The sequence below is a fragment of the Primulina eburnea genome, chromosome 1 (assembly GCF_022965805.1).
Source record: "Primulina eburnea isolate SZY01 chromosome 1, ASM2296580v1, whole genome shotgun sequence".
Taxonomy (NCBI): Eukaryota; Viridiplantae; Streptophyta; class Magnoliopsida; order Lamiales; family Gesneriaceae; genus Primulina; species Primulina eburnea.
The window spans coordinates 62673553-62687253 of record NC_133101.1 but is presented as its reverse complement, the minus strand read 5'-3'; the positions used below and the strand labels follow the sequence as shown (position 1 = coordinate 62687253).

The following is a 13701-nucleotide window of genomic DNA, read 5'->3' as shown; positions in this document are numbered from 1 at the left end:
CCAAATTCACAAAGTAACAAAATTATATGATTAAAAATGCAATTTAGGGTTTCTACTTCCAGTTATTCATGAACGTGCAGATTGACTTCTTATCAAATATAAAAAATGTGACTGTTACAAATTAAGAATAAACCATGCAAAAAAGATAATCAATAGATTATCGCTGAATTTTAGAACTTAGGAGATAACAAATTATATCATATATAATTTGATGGGAGTGGTAAAAAAGAAGGCATGATATGTTACATACAAAAAAATTATGTGAGACGGTCTGACGGATCTTATTTTGTCAGACAAATCTCTTATTTGGGTCATACATAAAAAATTATTACTTTTTATGCTAAAGTATTACTTTTAATTTATTGTGAATATCGGTAAAGTTGACATGTCTCACAGATAAAGATTCGTGACACCGTCTTACAAGAGACCTACTTAATGTTACAAAGCGTGTACCTAGACTAAAGTTCGATTTACCAGATTCTTGTTATATAACCATCGAACATGCCATGTGGAATTGCTTAACTTTAGTTATTACCATATATAATGCAGCAAATAGTTATGGGTTACCATGAACTAAGGCTATAATATTGAAGTCAATTCAAAGCATTTCTCGCTTAAATTTCCAACGAAATATCAATATATAAAGCATTTAATTTTGTGCCCCTAATTCATCCTTGCTTTACTTACACCGCCGCACTTGGTTCTTTTTGCACTATGGAGAATTCTCAATCACTAACAGCGACTGAAAGTTTTTCATACAGTTGGTTAACAGACAGAAAGCCATCTTCTGTTGACGAGTTTCTCAGCAACTTTACGCCTCGAGTCATCGAAAGATTGGGAGAAAAAGAGGAGAATTTCAACTTTGATGTTCCTGTCACAGCGTTTCCTGTGTCCCTTGTTCACGCAGATGAGATTTTCTCAGATGGGCATATCATGCCTTTGTTTGTAGACAGATCGAAACCCCAAGTGTTCAAAGAGGCCTCGCTATCTACCCCGCCATCACCTGTTTCGTCTTCAAAAAGTAGTGCTCCTTTTGTTGTTGACAAGAACCAGTATTACATGCTGGGGAGATGGAGGAAATCATCTAAAAGGATCATACAAAAATGTTTTGGGTTTGTGAAGCCGTTGTTCGAAACGATAGGGTGCTCGAGAAAAAGCAATAGAGTGGATGATCTTGAACGGAAAGTGAATGAAATTCAAAGCCGGGGGGACTCACTCGAGACGTCACCTAGACCAAGCTCGGCTTATTCGGTTGTTGAATGGGATGATCTCAAGCAAATTGGCAAGAAAGTTGATCTTTACCATGCGCTTAAAAGGGTCAAGAGTTTGAGCAGTTCACCGCAACCTTCACCTCGTTTGAGTCCATCGAATTCTAGTAATCTTCTCAGTATGTGTGATGTTGAGAGCTCAATCCATGAAGCAATTCTATACTGTAAAAGATCAATAGGTAATAAAAATTTTACATATTTTTGCTGATTCTTCATATGTTTTAGGTTTCTAGTTGCAGATTCTTGTCAAGTCTTGATTGATATAACATTCTTTCTAATATCTCAGAAAATTGAAAGGGGGCAAGAAACAAGAACGCGAAGGAGATCAGTGTAAAGAGATTCAAGAAATGCAGAGCAGGAGTGTTACAAGAAAATGCTTGTAGAGAACACTAGTGTCTTCGGCCCTTCTTGTTTTACGGCAATTGGGTTAACCAGTTGTTAGAGTAGATGCCCTGCAAGCCAACGGTTGGCTAGGGAATTTGTTGACTCAAGTGTAATAAACAATCTTTATTTTAATATAATTTAACTTTTAATGGTTTCGTGATACTTTATCTGTTTACCCATGCAAGCAGCATAGATAAAGTCCTTGATTATGCTTTAATACAAATGAATCGTAATTCGATGTTGAAACTCATTTGTAAACACTGCATATTCTAAATTCGTTCCTAGTCGATTCAGCCGCCTAAAACATGGATAAAGGTCGCTTGAGCTCGAGACTAGCATCTGTGATGTTGTGTACTGCGTTTCTTGGTAAGGGCATAGAGATGTCCAAACATACAGATGGGTAGTCATATGATGATTATACCGAACAACCCTCCCTCGGACTTTCCAAGTGGTTATCACTCATCGAGAGGATAAGTCCGTGGTTATGATTGTACACCATTAGTCCTTACGACCCGGGACAACACTGAGGCTCTATATGCTAGGGCTGTGCTTTGACTCGTTTACCGGCTCCAGGAGAGTCATCAGGTGGCGAGGTTGGGTACAGTTGCGACACATATAGGAGCCAGTGCATTGTAGTCGGGGATTCACCGCTCACCTACGGGTGTGGATATCCTATGTGATCTAATGAAATAATAGTGCATGGAATCTCTGGCCAGAGTATGAGATGTACATTGGAGAAGGAGTTCTCCAAATAGTACACGCGATGCCACTATTATAGTTATCACATAGTTATCGAATTAATATGCAACCCTCGATGAACCAATGGTTGCAGATTCGATCGGGATATATGAGATGAAGGGACCGTACTGTACGTTAATCATAATCGACTGGTTCTTGCAGGCACTATCAGTGATACCTAGGGGATCATGGGGCGATGCTACTAGACGCTCCTACCATGATCCGATGGGTGCAATCAGAAATGAGTTCTGACATTCTTGATCAAGGTGTTGATGAATAGAATGGGGCTAACTAGGGTAAGCCCGAATAAGAATAAATGTTATTCTGAATCACAAGGAGTTGTGAACCCACGGCTAGCTGTATCCCTGAACCATTGAGGGTCACACAAGTACTGGATTGTTTGTTCCCGTTGAGAGAATAAATTCAAGAAGTTGAATTTATATTATATAGTAAATTCAAGGAGTTGAATTTATGATAAATAAATTTTGAGAGAATAAATTCAAGAAGTTGAATTTATATTATATAGTAAATTCAAGGAGTTGAATTTATGATAAATAAATTTTGAGAGAATAAATTCAAGTAGTTGAATTTATAAAATTTGAGAATTTAATTTATTAAACTCAAATGTTGGGTTTATTAAATATTAAATTTTGGAGGTGATAAAATTCAAGGAGTTGAATTTATAATTTAAATAATAAATTCAAATGTTGAATTTATAATGTATTTAATTTATTAAGCTCAAAAAGTTGAGTTGATTAATTAATAAATTAAATATGGTGGATAATATGTTTAATGGGCTTGTAGGGGTACAAGTCCAACATATTAAATAATTAAAGTTTTAATGAACTTTGATTAAATTAATTAAACTAGTTAGACTAGTCCAATTAATTAAATCAAGCCCATTAATGTTAATTATGTAATTAGGGTTTAATTTAATCATAAATAATACATGTTGAGCACTAAACCCTAGCCACCACAACATCCATTCACGTGAGACCCATCTCCAATTGAAATAGAATTCGGCCACCAACTTTTGAAAAAAAAATTATTGTGCCGTCTCTCAATTATTTTCTATCCTACGCAAAATATCTTCCATATTTTCTAGTGCAAATTGGAAGAGGAACACACTATCTAGTCGTGGACTTGATAGGAGCAATTTTGAAGAAAGTTCGTAGGGATTCATCAAGAGCCAGATCTGTTATACCGGATCGGTTGGTGTCCAGTGATTAATTCACCAAAGGTATAATTCTTTACACCCTATGGATGTTTAATTTATGAAAACCATACGAGCGTCCAAACAATTATTTTGTTTTTCAAAATAAAATAAAAATTTTAAACTTCCGCTGCGTTTTGGGCGCTTAGAAAACCGAGATCCAACAGTGGTATCAGAGCCAGGTTTTCTAAATCGTATGATTTAAATTATATTGAATAATTTGTTTCTAACCACACAAGAAAATTTTCAGAAATATTGATGCACCATAAAAATTAAATTTTTCGGAAAAACAAAAAAAAAAAAATATTTTTCCGCGATCTGCCCGGAACTGTTCCGGGCAGACCCCGCGCAGGGCTGCGCGCGCGGGCAGCGTGCGCGCGCAGAGCGGCGCAGCGTGCGGAACGTCCGCACGCTGTGCGCCGCTCCGCGCGGCGCACACCGCGGCGCAGCGTGCGGAGCGTCCGCACGCTGCGCGCGGCGTTGCGCGCACCTGTGCGCGCCTGCGCGCACAGGTTGCTGCCACTGCCCGAAACGTTCGGGCAGCGGGGGCGACGACCCGGGATCGTCTCGGGAAGCGTGCAAAATTGATGGGCTTGAATTGTTTGGGCCGAGGGTGCAATTTTCTGATTTTTCAAAATTATGGGGAAAATTGATATTTTTGAAATTGATTCAATTTTTATTTTGGAAAATTAATAATTTTCTTGTAAAATAAATAATTAGAATATGATTTTAATTATTTAAGGTAAAAATAAGTTTTATAAGAAATCAATTATTATTGATTTAATTGGAAATTAAATAAAAGAGTTTATTTAATTTATTAAATTCTTTAATAATTGTGGTGGTTAGTGATAAAATTATTAGATATATGATTTATCAATTAATTAAATTGTTTAATTAAATTGATGTTAATATTTGATATTAAATGCATGAAGGATGATCGAGAGCCTTGACCAATGTGTTAGGTGTATGTTAGGATATTTTACTGTTTTTATTCAATTTTATAATATTTGATATTATTAAAGTGGGCCTGGTTTATGGCCCGTTCTCACCCCCATGAGATGTATCCCTTATGTGCCATGGCTATTCAAATGTAATAATTAGAAATAGTGGGAGATCAAGACTGGAAGATGGTGGGTCCGATGATCAAGATGAAGACATGTAAAATATTGGAAGCTTTTGTAATAAGTTGCATTTGCATCCCTGCATTCACCTAGGTTGGACCTGGATCCATGTATGGCTCACATGGATCTAATAGTGTTGGCGATCGATCATCCTTATTTATTGTTGAATGTCATATTATGATATATGTGATATATAGTAGTATGCATGTATGTATATTATTATATAATATAATTGCATGAATCCGGCAAACATACAAACTCGTGGCACGCGATTTTAAATTTAAACGATGAGACAATTTTTGAAAATAAAATCCCTCATTTTGAATAAGATTCAAAATTTATATCAAACCGATAAAGTAAAAATTAAAAGAGTTTAATTTTTCCTTGTCTTCCATCAACCGTGGTTGCATGTTGATCGCTACCCGCGGACAGTGTCTGGCTCATATTATTGGGGAGGCCTGTACGCCGGAAAGCTGTGACTTCCACCGGACATATGATGTGAATTGAGTGGAACTCCCATGACTTCGGCTCATATTATTGGGGGAACTCATGGCGACCGTCCACTACAATTCAATATTGATGGGTTGGTTTGACACGTGAAAATAAACGGCGTCATATTATTGGGTCCTTATTAAACGTGAGGCAAAACACGCGGAGGTTGCATAGGGATGCAATTGGATTCTACCTTTTAGAAATTATAATTGACTGATATTATTCGGGATTATAATTGGCTAATTGGACTCTACGTGCCCACTAAGGAAATACGATTTCTCTTTTTCATCAGAGGGTGGTGGAAATGTCAAAATAGTGGGAGTGAGATTTATAAAATAAAATCCATTTTTTATATCTTAAAATTATTTTAAAATAATCAGCAACCATTATTCTGTTTCCGTATCAGTATATTTTCGATTTCGTCACATTATCCAATTTTGTTATTAACAAGCTAACCAAATCTAATTTTCATGACTGGTTGGGAAAATTGTTCTGAATTCAGAGAAAATAGCATACACACTAATGTCAGTCTTGTTGAACTGACAAAGCATGCAAGATGGTAGGACCATAGTATGCAAGCTAAAGTGTAACATGCTCGCTTTTTGTCAAATGAACTGTAGAGACAGTTTGAGGAAATGTTAAATGCTGCTGACATTCGAATGCATGTGCAAGAGTTGCATGGTGCATAAAACTCGTACAATGATGCACACCACTTTCAAAGAACTCATGACTACACGTGTGCAAGATAGGGCTTTGGTCCATGAGCGTGGTGTACGTATGATTGAGCTTATTAAGAATGTGATGGGCCTAGAATATGTGATTCAAACGAGTTACTAGATAACATCAATTTGTTGTCTTTCTCTTCCTCATTTGACGGGGTTATGGTGAACTTCAATTTGAATAAGATAGATGATAGCTTTGAAGAGCTAGTCAATACGCTTATAACTTATGGGATCACCATAAAACAAGCAATTACTGTTTTTCTAATGGGCCTCTCGTCAGACGAAAAATGGCCCACAAGGTAAGGGAAAGAAATGTTCCGCCCCTCACAAGAAAAACATACTCAATAAGAGGCAAACTCTGAAGGACACTTAAAGGGCCTACAAAGTCCGATAAGTCAGAACATATTTATTTCACTGCAAGAAGTCCGGACATAAGAAATTATATGCGCCAGAAATGTTCTGAAAATAATAAGTGAATGTCCAAGTACACATGATTTCAACAACAAAAGAAAGTTAGATGATCCAAATATCTCACAGATATGGCACGCTAGACTATCTCACATTTCTCAAAGAAGGATGCACAAACTAGTGGGAGAATAAATGTTTGACTTGTCAGACAAAAGTTCTCCACATACTTGTAAATCCTATCTAAAAAGGAAAAGTGACAAAGACTCCATTCGATGGAAACGTGGAACGTGCGCATGGTCTACTGGATTTGATCCACACAGACGTTTGTGGCCGCTAAGTGTTAGCACAAAATATGGGGGCGATCCTGCTTCGTTATCCTTACCGATGACCCTTCGAGGTATGGATATGTTTATGTTTATGAAACACAAATCTGAAGCATTTGAAATGTTCAAAGAATTTAGATCTGAAGTAGAAAATCAGCTAGAAAGAAGTATTAAGGCATTTCGATATGATCGAAATCGAGAATACTTAAGTGCTGAATTTTTGGGTTATCTAAAAGAGAATGTGATTCTCTTACAGTGGACTCCACCAGCAACACCACAATTGAATGGTGTTTCTGAACATTGTAAGCGAACCTTGTTGGACATGGTTCGATCAATGATGAGATTCACTGAATTGCCTACATCGTTTTGGGGCTTTGCGCTTGAAACTACGGCAATGTTGTTGAATAATGGATGTACTAAAGCAGTGGATAAAACACCATATTAGATATAGATGGGTAAAACTCTCAAATATTCTTACATGAGAATATGGGGATGTCCTGCTTATGTGAAGCAGACAGTGGGAGACAAATTGGATAGTAGATCCACTTTGTGCTACTTTGTAGGATATCCAAAGAATTCTGTTGGATATTAATTCTATCATCCCAATGAAGCAAAATATTTGTTTCAAGAAATGTCATCTTTTTCGAAAAGGAGTTTCTATTAGATAGAAAAGACAAGATGATAGAACTTGAAGAAATTCAAGATACTCCCTAAACTATAGTAGTTGAACCTAATCCCCAATAACCAGTAGTTGAAGTACAAGCTCCTAGAAGGTCTGATAGGGTTATTAGACCACCTGATAGATATATGCTTCTTCATGAACAAGACCATGATGAGTCTTGTGTTGGATGTGATCCAATGAATTTCAAAGAAGCAATATCTGATACTGATTCAACCAAATGGCTTGAAGCCATGCAGTTAGAAATGGACTCTATGTATTCAAACCAAGTCTGGACATTGGTGGATCAACCTGAGGGAATCGTTCCTATGGGGTGCAAATGGATCTACAAAAGAAAGCTTGGGGCGAATGGGAAGGTAGTGACCTTCAAAGCAAGACTGGTTGCAAAAGGATATACTCAAAGACAAAGAGTTGACTATGAGGAAACTTTTTCACCAGTTACTATGATTAAGTCCATTAGAATACTACTAGCCATAGCATCATGGTATGACTATGAGATTTGGCAAATGGATGTAAAGACTGCATTCCTCAATGGAGACATCAAAAAGGAAATTTATATGTCTCAACCTGAGGGATACACATCAGTATGAAGTGAGCATAAGGTATGCAAACTTCAGAGATCAATACATTGTCTCAAGCAGGAGTCAAGGAGTTGGAACCTCAGATTTGATAGCACTATCAAAGAGTTTGGTTTTGCTAAGAATCCTGAGGAACCATGCATGTACAAGAAAGTTAGTGGGAGTGCAGTGACATTCCTAGTACTTTATGTTGATGATATCCTGCTCATTGGGAATGATGTAGGATTATTGTAATCGACTAAAGTATGGTTAGCCAGTAAATTCTCCATGAAAGACATGGGTGAAGCATCCTATGTATTAGGAATACAAATCTATAGAGATAGATCAAAAGGATGTTGGGACTCACCCAAGTCACTTATATCGATACCATTTTGAAGCGATTCTCTATGGAAGAGTCCAAGAGAGGATACTTACCAATGTGTCATGGTGTTACTCTATCTAAAGCTGTGTGTCCCAAAACTGATGCAGAGATAGAGATGATGACACGTATTTCATATGCGTCAGCCATTGGTAGTATCATGTATGGTATGATATTGACACATCCTGATGTTGCTTACGCTCTGAGTGTTGCAAGCAGATATCAGGCGAACCCTGGTCCAATGCATTGGAAGGCCGTGAAAGATATTCTTAAGTACTTGAGAAGGACTAAGAATTTGTTCATGGTCTATGGGGGTGGAGAATTGAAATTGGAAGGCTACTTGGATTCTAGCTTCCAATGTGACGTAGATGATTCGAAATCGACCTCTGGTTTTGTATTCATGCTATATGGTGCGGCTGTCTCTTGGAAATGTTCCAAGCAAGACACCGTTGCGGATTCCACCACTGAAGCTGAATACATTGTTGCATCTGATGCAGCCAAAGTGGCAGTTTGGATGAGGAATTTTGTCCAAGTGTTGGGCGTTTTTCCTAAAGAAGTTGATCCAGTCCCGTCGTACTGCGACAACACTGGTGCCATTGCGCAAGCAAAGGAACCAAGGTCTCATCAGCGATCCAAACATGTACTGAGGAAGTTCCATATCATACGGGAGATTGTGGGAAGAGGAGACATCAGTCGAAAGAGTCCCCTCTGCAGATAATGTTGCTGATCCACTTACATAGCCCTTGCCAGGACCTTTGTTTCAGAAGCATCGCGAAACAATGGGATTAAAGTTAAGGGTAGTTGGCTCTAGGGCAAGTGGGAGATTGTTAGAGTAGATGCCCTGCAAGCCAACGGTTGGCTAGGGAATTTGTTGACTCAAGTGTAATAAACAATCTTTATTTTAATATAATTTAACTTTTAATGGTTTCGTGATACTTTATCTGTATACCCATGCAAGCAGCATAGATAAAGTCCTTGATTATGCTTTAATACAAATGAATCGTAATTCGATGTTGAAACTCATTTGTAAACACTGCATATTCTAAATTCGTTCCTAGTCGATTCAGCCGCCTAAAACATGGATAAAGGTCGCTTGAGCTCGAGACTAGCATCTGTGATGTTGTGTACTGCGTTTCTTGGTAAGGGCATAGAGATGTCCAAACATACAGATGGGTAGTCATATGATGATTATACCGAACAACCCTCCCTCGGACTTTCCAAGTGGTTATCACTCATCGAGAGGATAAGTCCGTGGTTATGATTGTACACCATTAGTCCTTACGACCCGGGACAACACTGAGGCTCTATATGCTAGGGCTGTGCTTTGACTCGTTTACCGGCTCCAGGAGAGTCATCAGGTGGCGAGGTTGGGTACAGTTGCGACACATATAGGAGCCAGTGCATTGTAGTCGGGGATTCACCGCTCACCTACGGGTGTGGATATCCTATGTGATCTAATGAAATAATAGTGCATGGAATCTCTGGCCAGAGTATGAGATGTACATTGGAGAAGGAGTTCTCCAAATAGTACACGCGATGCCACTATTATAGTTATCACATAGTTATCGAATTAATATGCAACCCTCGATGAACCAATGGTTGCAGATTCGATCGGGATATATGAGATGAAGGGACCGTACTGTACGTTAATCATAATCGACTGGTTCTTGCAGGCACTATCAGTGATACCTAGGGGATCATGGGGCGATGCTACTAGACGCTCCTACCATGATCCGATGGGTGCAATCAGAAATGAGTTCTGACATTCTTGATCAAGGTGTTGATGAATAGAATGGGGCTAACTAGGGTAAGCCCGAATAAGAATAAATGTTATTCTGAATCACAAGGAGTTGTGAACCCACGGCTAGCTGTATCCCTGAACCATTGAGGGTCACACAAGTACTGGATTGTTTGTTCCCGTTGAGAGAATAAATTCAAGAAGTTGAATTTATATTATATAGTAAATTCAAGGAGTTGAATTTATGATAAATAAATTTTGAGAGAATAAATTCAAGAAGTTGAATTTATATTATATAGTAAATTCAAGGAGTTGAATTTATGATAAATAAATTTTGAGAGAATAAATTCAAGTAGTTGAATTTATAAAATTTGAGAATTTAATTTATTAAACTCAAATGTTGGGTTTATTAAATATTAAATTTTGGAGGTGATAAAATTCAAGGAGTTGAATTTATAATTTAAATAATAAATTCAAATGTTGAATTTATAATGTATTTAATTTATTAAGCTCAAAAAGTTGAGTTGATTAATTAATAAATTAAATATGGTGGATAATATGTTTAATGGGCTTGTAGGGGTACAAGTCCAACATATTAAATAATTAAAGTTTTAATGAACTTTGATTAAATTAATTAAACTAGTTAGACTAGCCCAATTAATTAAATCAAGCCCATTAATGTTAATTATGTAATTAGGGTTTAATTTAATCATAAATAATACATGTTGAGCACTAAACCCTAGCCACCACAACATCCATTCACGTGAGACCCATCTCCAATTGAAATAGAATTCGGCCACCAACTTTTGAAAAAAAAATTATTGTGCCGTCTCTCAATTATTTTCTATCCTACGCAAAATATCTTCCATATTTTCTAGTGCAAATTGGAAGAGGAACACACTATCTAGTCGTGGACTTGATAGGAGCAATTTTGAAGAAAGTTCGTAGGGATTCATCAAGAGCCAGATCTGTTATACCGGATCGGTTGGTGTCCAGTGATTAATTCACCAAAGGTATAATTCTTTACACCCTATGGATGTTTAATTTATGAAAACCATACGAGCGTCCAAACAATTATTTTGTTTTTCAAAATAAAATAAAAATTTTAAACTTCCGCTGCGTTTTGGGCGCTTAGAAAACCGAGATCCAACACCAGTAACTTTATTACAAAAAGAAAAAGGAAAACAAAAATAAAATCCGTTGTGTAGAAATCTTCCAACTGTTAATGTTGGGAGAAATTTGTAAAAAAAAAATGAATAATTTCTTTTTAGATGTTGTAACAGATTAGACTATCTTCGGCTTACAGGGCCCTCACATGTTTCTATTCTCTCTTTTTGTTACTTTGTGGGAATTGTTATTCATTTTTCGTGAAGCTCATTCAAAGAAAATGATATTTGGGCCACCAGCATTGGTTTTGCATGTGATGCAATTTACGGTAACTGAGGTAATAGTTGAAGATCCTGACGTTAATTCTGATACATTTGATGTTGAATCTGATTCTTAGCCCCGAAAACCACGATTTCATCGATATACATCTATAGATCTGACAGTACTATACATAATATATACCGGCACATTTCATTTCAAAACAAAATCGACAACATATTTTAATATTGCACTTAAATAATCTATATATATATTGTATTAAAAGTTATAGTTGCGGTAACGACGTATCAAGTCTCCTTTTCATGTATAGAACATATAGTCATGATGTAAGGACTCCTATTCAATCAAGATCTGCATGATCATAACTTATTAAAAAATAAAATTAATTTTTTCAGAGAATATGAATACTTTTTTAGAAAGAAAAGATTGGAAACAAAAATTATAATCTTTTGTTTTTTAAAAAAAAAAGAGGATTCCCGGCTCTGCAAGCAAAAGAAACACAAGTTGAGTACAAGATAACAACTAGAGAGAGACAAAGAGGACCATGGGGAAAAATGTTACGATAATAAGCCATAAAAACACCATCATTTTATGTTTTCTTGTGCCATTTTTTATTTGTCTATCCTCGTTACACATGGTTGTATCTCTATCCATTTTTTACGAAACAACACGATTATTAGTCAAGATTATCTTTAATTTGATGATAAATGCATCTGAAATTAGACAAGATTGAGGGGACCAACCCTCGAAGACATCCTACTTGTTCTCACTAGATGTTCTTCTATCTTTATCTGGACCAAACTCCGTGAACAATGACTCGACTTTAGTCGAAAACTATGTGACGAGAATAAATTAATATAAAGGGGAAAATGACTTACAAATCGGTTTGACATGATTCCCTTCATATTTCATCGAATCCCCTCTATTATGTCGTCAATTAGAAGAAGTTTGTTTCCGCAGGAAATATTGAGAAAATATTAGTCTTAATGTCAAAATTAATCCTAGCAATAGTGACGCATAGCTTGAGTACTTATCACGGATGATTGGTAGTTAAATTTGAAACATAGCAAAACGAATGAGAGATTAATAAAATGTAGCTGATTTCAACGAGTTTGGGTTAAATGACTTTGATTTGAGAACTTGAACAGAAACCTCAAATGAAGATTGATCTCTTTCTGCCAAATTTTACACCAATTCTAGACAAACAACATTTACTTGGCAAGAACAAAGACACCATTTGGCTCAAAGCAGGGACCAGAGACATTGGTATCAGAAAGAACAAATCATGTCTAAAATAGCGACTTTCGACTTTTGCTTCTGCAACAGAAAGTAGGGCAACTTTAACCAAGGTGGTCTTCACATCTTCGTGGTTTACGCGTGACACATGTTGTTGTTCGAGTTTAGGTTCAATGGATTGCGATTGTGTATACATTTTCAATAGGGATGAAAGTGCTGCGAATGCAAACAAACTTAACATTACAGATATGAGACATGGATATCTAGTACACACAAGAGAACAAACACAAGAAATTAAAACATGGCATGGTGAATATTTGCAGATATTAATCCATGGCCACTCATTTTGGGACCATTTTGTTTCTTTTGCTTTTGGGTGTCACATGGAGTAATTCCTGTTTGATTTTATGGGATAATATACAAATGTTTTACTCCTCTGAAATGACCAAAATGTATGCATAATATGATACAGTATTTGTACCTACTACAAATAATGAACTGGACAAGAAATATTTTCTGTATCTGTAATAGATCGAATAAAAATGAAAGAAGCAGATTTATCGTTTGTCCGAAAAATTGGTTAACTTACAATTAAAAAGATAGCAAAAATTTGTGTGAGACGGTCTCACGGATCGTATTTTGTGAGACGGATCTCTTATTTGGGTCATTCATGAAAAATATTGTTTTTAATTCTAAAACTATTACTTTTTATTGTGAATATCGGTAGGGTTAACTCGTCTCACAAATAAAAATTCGTGAGACTGTCTCACAAGAGACTTATTCTAAGAACATAAATAGGGTGTCATGAGTTGAACCAAGAAAATAATTATTTGATTTAGGCTTCGAAATTCAAATCCAACTATACTTCCCCATCTTTCTCATATAAAGTTGACAATTTAGGCCGATTTGGTATTAAAGTTACCTTTCAATCATGTCTCGTTATCATTAATAAATTGGAATGAATCAAGAAATTTAAAACAGGTTTCAGTCCGTCGGAAATCAGAACCGAACAAGTATAAATTTTTAGTGAAAAGATAAAGATTTAGCTTGGAATTTG

At 36.4% G+C, this 13701-nt stretch overlaps 1 protein-coding gene across 1 annotated transcript; it reads left to right on the top strand.

Annotated features, from left to right (window-relative positions):
* Positions 1-537: 537 nt before the first annotated feature.
* On the top strand, positions 538-1807 carry LOC140813816 (probable membrane-associated kinase regulator 6). Its single transcript, XM_073172570.1, has 2 exons — positions 538-1447; positions 1555-1807. Exons 1-2 carry the CDS (start codon positions 715-717, stop codon positions 1560-1562), a joined length of 741 nt encoding a protein of 246 aa, XP_073028671.1. The 5' UTR covers positions 538-714; the 3' UTR covers positions 1563-1807.
* Positions 1808-13701: the final 11894 nt, after the last annotated feature.

Coding starts and splice junctions, on each gene's coding strand:
- LOC140813816 (XM_073172570.1), top strand. CDS start 715: ATGGAGAATTCTCAATCACTAACAGCGACTGAAAGTTTTTCATACAGT.